Source organism: Arachis ipaensis, chromosome B05 (genome assembly GCF_000816755.2).
Source record: "Arachis ipaensis cultivar K30076 chromosome B05, Araip1.1, whole genome shotgun sequence".
NCBI lineage: Eukaryota > Viridiplantae > Streptophyta > Magnoliopsida > Fabales > Fabaceae > Arachis > Arachis ipaensis.
The window spans coordinates 53,416,460-53,421,316 of NC_029789.2; the positions used below are offsets into that span (position 1 = coordinate 53,416,460).

General features: G+C 37.7%; 1 protein-coding gene across 3 annotated transcripts; it reads left to right on the top strand.

The window, feature by feature from the left end:
• LOC110272047 lies at positions 1,689-4,565 on the top strand. 3 transcript variants are annotated; one of them, XR_002362972.1, is made up of 4 exons: positions 1,689-2,148; positions 2,226-2,257; positions 4,029-4,140; positions 4,232-4,565. XR_002362972.1 is itself a non-coding variant. In XM_021123835.1 (3 exons), the coding sequence occupies exons 1-3, from the start codon at positions 1,874-1,876 to the stop codon at positions 4,034-4,036; spliced, it is 315 nt and encodes a 104-aa protein (XP_020979494.1). In that variant the 5' UTR covers positions 1,689-1,873; the 3' UTR covers positions 4,037-4,143. The 3 variants fall into 3 exon arrangements, 1 of the variants encoding a protein (XP_020979494.1); XM_021123835.1 differs by lacking the exon at positions 4,232-4,565 and having other exon boundaries at positions 4,029-4,143; XR_002362973.1 differs by lacking the exons at positions 1,689-2,148; positions 2,226-2,257 and adding an exon at positions 3,575-3,605.

Consider the following 4,857-nt stretch of genomic DNA (forward strand, 5'->3'; position numbering starts at 1 on the left):
TCATCCCAGCTAGTGATGCTTCCTTGAGGAAAAGTTTCAAGCCATTGTGCGGCCTTGTCCCTTAATGAGAACAGGAACAGCAGAAGCTTGTAAGTCTCAGGATTCACGTCATTGGACTTGACAGTATCACAAATCCTTAAGAAGGTAGATAGATGTTGATTTGGATCCTCCAATGGTCCTCCCCCAAACGAGCAGTTGTTTTGGACCAATGTAATGAGTTGTTGCTTCAATTCAAAGTTATTTGCATTGACATTAGGGGTGAGAATGCTGCTTCCACAATGTCTAGCATTTGCAAAGGTATAGAAGGCCAAAACTCTCCTCTGGGGTGGGTTGTTATTGTTGTTGTCTGCTCCACCAGGTGGATTGGTTGAATGTTCCTCCATATCTTGGAATTCTTCTTCTGATTCCTCTTCTCCAACAATATTTTTCCCTCTTTCAGCTCTTCTTAACCTCCTGAGAGTTCTTTCGTCTTGTTCATGAAAGGTGGGTGTGGTTCTTCTTGTACCTGACATACAAGCAGAACATAAGAAACACATAAACCAGTGACACTTCAATCTACTGCTAGAAAGAAGTTTTAGTTAGCTTAAGCAAAAATTCAAACAGTTAGTGGATTAATTGAAAATTAAAGGACAGAAAAGAAAAAGTTCTTGATCTAGATCTCCACTTCATGTAATCATTGTCAATCTAATCAATCCCCGGCAACAGTGCCAAAAACTTGATGTGCGGAAAACGATCCGACACAAAACTCACCGGCAAGTGCACCGAGTCGCATCAAGTAATAATAACTCACGGGAGTGAGGTCGATCCCACAGGGATTGAAGGATTGAGAAATTTTAGTTTTCAACGTTAGCCAAAAAGTTAGGGGCTAACGTTGGCGCAAACTTTTGGTGCCCAGGGAGTGTTTTTCTCATGCCAACGTTAGCCACAAAGTTATGGGCTAACGTTGGCGCAAACTTTTGCTCTCCATGGTGTTGATTTGTGATGCCAACGTTTGCCAAAAAGTTTGAGGCAAACGTTGGCGCAAACTTTTGCTCTCCAGGGTGTTGATTTGTGATGCCAAAAGTTTGCCAAAAAAAGTTTGAGGCAAACTTTTGCTCAAGCTTTTTGCCCAAAAGTTTGCACAAAAGTTTGAGGCAAACTTTTGGTCAAGCTTTTTACTCCCTGGTTCGTTTTCACTTTTTCCAAAAGTTTGAGCTAAAGTTTGAGGCAAACTTTTGCTCAAACTTTTTGTCCTCTCTTCCTCCTAGCCATTCCTTCTTTCTTCAACCTTTCTCCAAGCTTTCTTCACCTATCATTAATAAACCAAACACATCAAAGCTATGCTCAAAATCATGAGATATTCATTCTTTCATAATATGTGACAATTATAGCATAAAACCTCATGAAATTGCATTAATTCATCTACCGTTGATTAAATCAAAGGAAGCATGAAAATCCACCAAATTGGCTTGCTTATGGCTCAAGAAAGTGCATAATGCATTTGAAAACAAAAGAAAAAGACTAGTGAAACTAGGCTAAGATAACTTGTCATCAGGTAGCCTATTTGTTAAGTTTTGGGTGCATTTTAAAAGTGATGCCTAATGTATCTAGAGCCAAAAACTTAACACTTAGTAAATTTTTTTCCTCTTTTTCCTGAAAGCGAACTGATGACACTTAGTAAAATTTTTGAACATTCCCTCCAAATCTCACTCACCTCCAAAGCACCATCATCCACTTTCGTAAACCCTCGTCGCCCCCCATTCCCTCCAAAGTCACCATCGCGAAGTAGAAACCCTGCCTGCCTCCAAAGCTCACCTTCGCCATGCACCCTTTCACACACACACACCCAGATTCAGAATGAGTGAACCAGAGGGAGGAGAGGAGGAAGACAGAGATGAGAGCGCGAGCGAGAGACCAGAGAGTGAGAGGGGGTCACCGCCGCAACGCCGCTGCAGCCGCTGCCATCGCCGTCGTGGAGGAGGGAGTCTGGAGGAGAGAGAGAAAGATGATTCACAACGAGATGGAGAGAGAGGACAAAGACGCGACGCGAGAGAGAAGGAGGTTGTTCCACCGTGCACTGTCGTCGCTCCTGGGGTCAATTGAAGCCGCCGCCGCTGCTAGGGCTTGCCGTGCTCCTGTCCTCACTTTCGGCTTCTACGATTACTTCCTGTTCGTATTCCCAACCCCTCTCTCTCTCCAACTTTCATTTCATTCTCATTTCAATTTCAATTTCGATGTATCTGCAGGCATTTCATCGGTGCCGTTTTCGATGCCAAGGGTGCGGATGTAATTCTCTCTTTTGAAAAGTTCTGCTGCAGTCTCCCCAAACCTCTTCTTCAGGTTCCGATTTCTATTTGGATTAGTTTTCTCAATTCAATTTTGATCCATCTGCTAATTAATTGGGTTGATTAATAACAGATCATATATCTCACCATAATCAGTTCAACATATTATTTCATTGTAAAATCGTGTTTAACAGATCATATATGATTAATGTGAATGAAGAACACTAGGTTGAGTTGAATTGAATTGAATCATGGATAAGAGCATGTTAGCTGGTTTGGAATCACTTCCAGAAGCTTATCAGCAAAGAATGGCGTCCATGATGGAACAAGTTCAAATCCGTGACAGGTACCTCCTCTTCACTCTATCTGTTAACTAATTCCATGTGTTTTGAGTTGAGCTTCATGTTCCTAAATATTCCTATCATTGAATTCAGCATTTCAAAGTTTAGTCTTTCTCCGAGACTGTCTGGAGTTAAAATTTGAGTGAAGCAAAAGGAACATATTTTTAAGTGCTTATTCATATCCTTCAAGTCAATTTATTAGAATTTTCATGTATTACACTGATCTAATGATCTGCATTTGCTTTTGCTAACTTTGCCAATCCACTATGCTTTCTTTACTCTCTTGATTTATTACACTGATCTAATGTTCTCAATGTTTTGTAGATTCTATGAAATTTAGCATGAGTAGTTTTTGCGATTTATCCGAAATAGTAAAGTTGAGTAAAGAGTGAAAATTATAACTCTTACCATTGGTATCCATGATTCCATCATCAATGAGCTCTTGCATATTTTCTTGCAAGATAACTTTGCAGCCATGTTGTGCTAATTTATGAGACAAGTGCATTAGAGGGTTCACATGCCCTTGTGCTGGAAATGGAATAACTGGAACATGTTTGAGCTTCATCTTTTCTAGTGTTTTTGATTCTGAGGTTTAGCATTACTCTTTCTTTTAGTTGCATTGTAGCTACTGATTTAAGCTGTGTACCCACCTTATTTTAATTTAACTTTTTTGCACAAGACAGCTATAAGAAATGCTTGATTACAAGTAAAGCAAGTTAATTCCTTAGTGCCAAACAGAGTTGGAGTTTTGGTTCCAATTTTAGAGTTGTCTTCAGGGATTATTGAGTAACTTTTTAACTTTGAATTTGCTAGTATATTTCTTATAGGAAGGGCGTCTTTGGGAATTGGGAAGGGTATATTAAATTGTGACTAAAAGGAAACTTTTTTACTAGTATACTTTGTGGTAGGATTTATTGTAACTTTGAATCTCTTAATGATTTTTATTGTTGCTTTATGATATGGAGGCTACTGTGAGTTAAGAGATTGGAGTCATTCTCAGGTTTGATTTGCATTTATTTAATTTTCTATAGTGAATGTGATTTCTTTTCAAGTAGGTGCTTCTCTACGTGGATGAGAAGAAAATAGCAACTTGTTTTTCTAATGATTGTTATGGTATTTAATTAAACTGATATAATATGCAATGCAGTTTTTTGTACCTTTGACTATTGTATCAACGTGTAGATAACCTCTCGACTGAATCTATTGCTCAGATATTCAGAAAAAAGAAGCCCAAGAAGTAAAACTCAAACTTGTTTACAATTTCATAATTACTAAGGGAGGAATATGTTGCTCAGATAACCTCTCTACTGAATCTGTTGCTCAGATAACCTCTCTTTATGAAGTTTCATGCATTGGAGGAATCATTGCATTTTTTCCTCCTTTTCTGCAACTTTTCTAATAAAACATCATGTGACATTTTCAGGAAAATGAGATATAAATTCAAAATATGTATGATGAAGTTCTATGAAGGGTTAATGCAGATAATTAACTGAAGTGCTGAAGCCAATTTATATCCTGGTGCAATAACTTCGACAGTTAAGTGCTGAAGCTTGGGTAGATATATTCTAATATTTTCTTTGATTAGTTTCTTTGCTTCTCACTAAGGACATTATTTTGTGTTATCAGCTTCAAATTACAGAGGCAGTTGGATACTTACTTTCTCCTTGCTCACATGTGCTCTGTCAAGCTTAAAGAATGGACGCTTGTCCTGTTTACTTCTATTAAGAAGTTCTAAGGTATGCTTGGATTCATTGACATGATTGCAACAGCAACGGTGTTAAAATAAATGGTAAAAATGTAATAGATGATGAAAAATAGAATCCTTAATCATTTTGTTATATATATAATATGAGGTGACAAAAGCAATAACACTGACATGATATAATTATGTTAACTATGTCGAACTGGTACAAGGCTAGCCAAATGGCATTGCTATTAGACTCCTAACATGAGAATATTTCCAATGTCTTAGTAATTAGCACCACCATTTTCCTCTTATCATTGGTTCTATATTATTGTTAAATGATTTTTATAACATGCTTGGAATTAAACGTGCAAATCAGAGAGGACTTTTTTAAGCACACACAGCAATAAGCCAGTATTCATTGCCTTTCTTCACTGTCATTGCAGTTTTCCTTTTGTAAAGGGAGTCATTTAGACATGTATTTGGCATCTTTTTAATTCCATTCTAGCAAAGGTTCACTTTGTTGCAAGTGCATTTTTCTGATGAGATTTTACAGGTATTTTTTGAC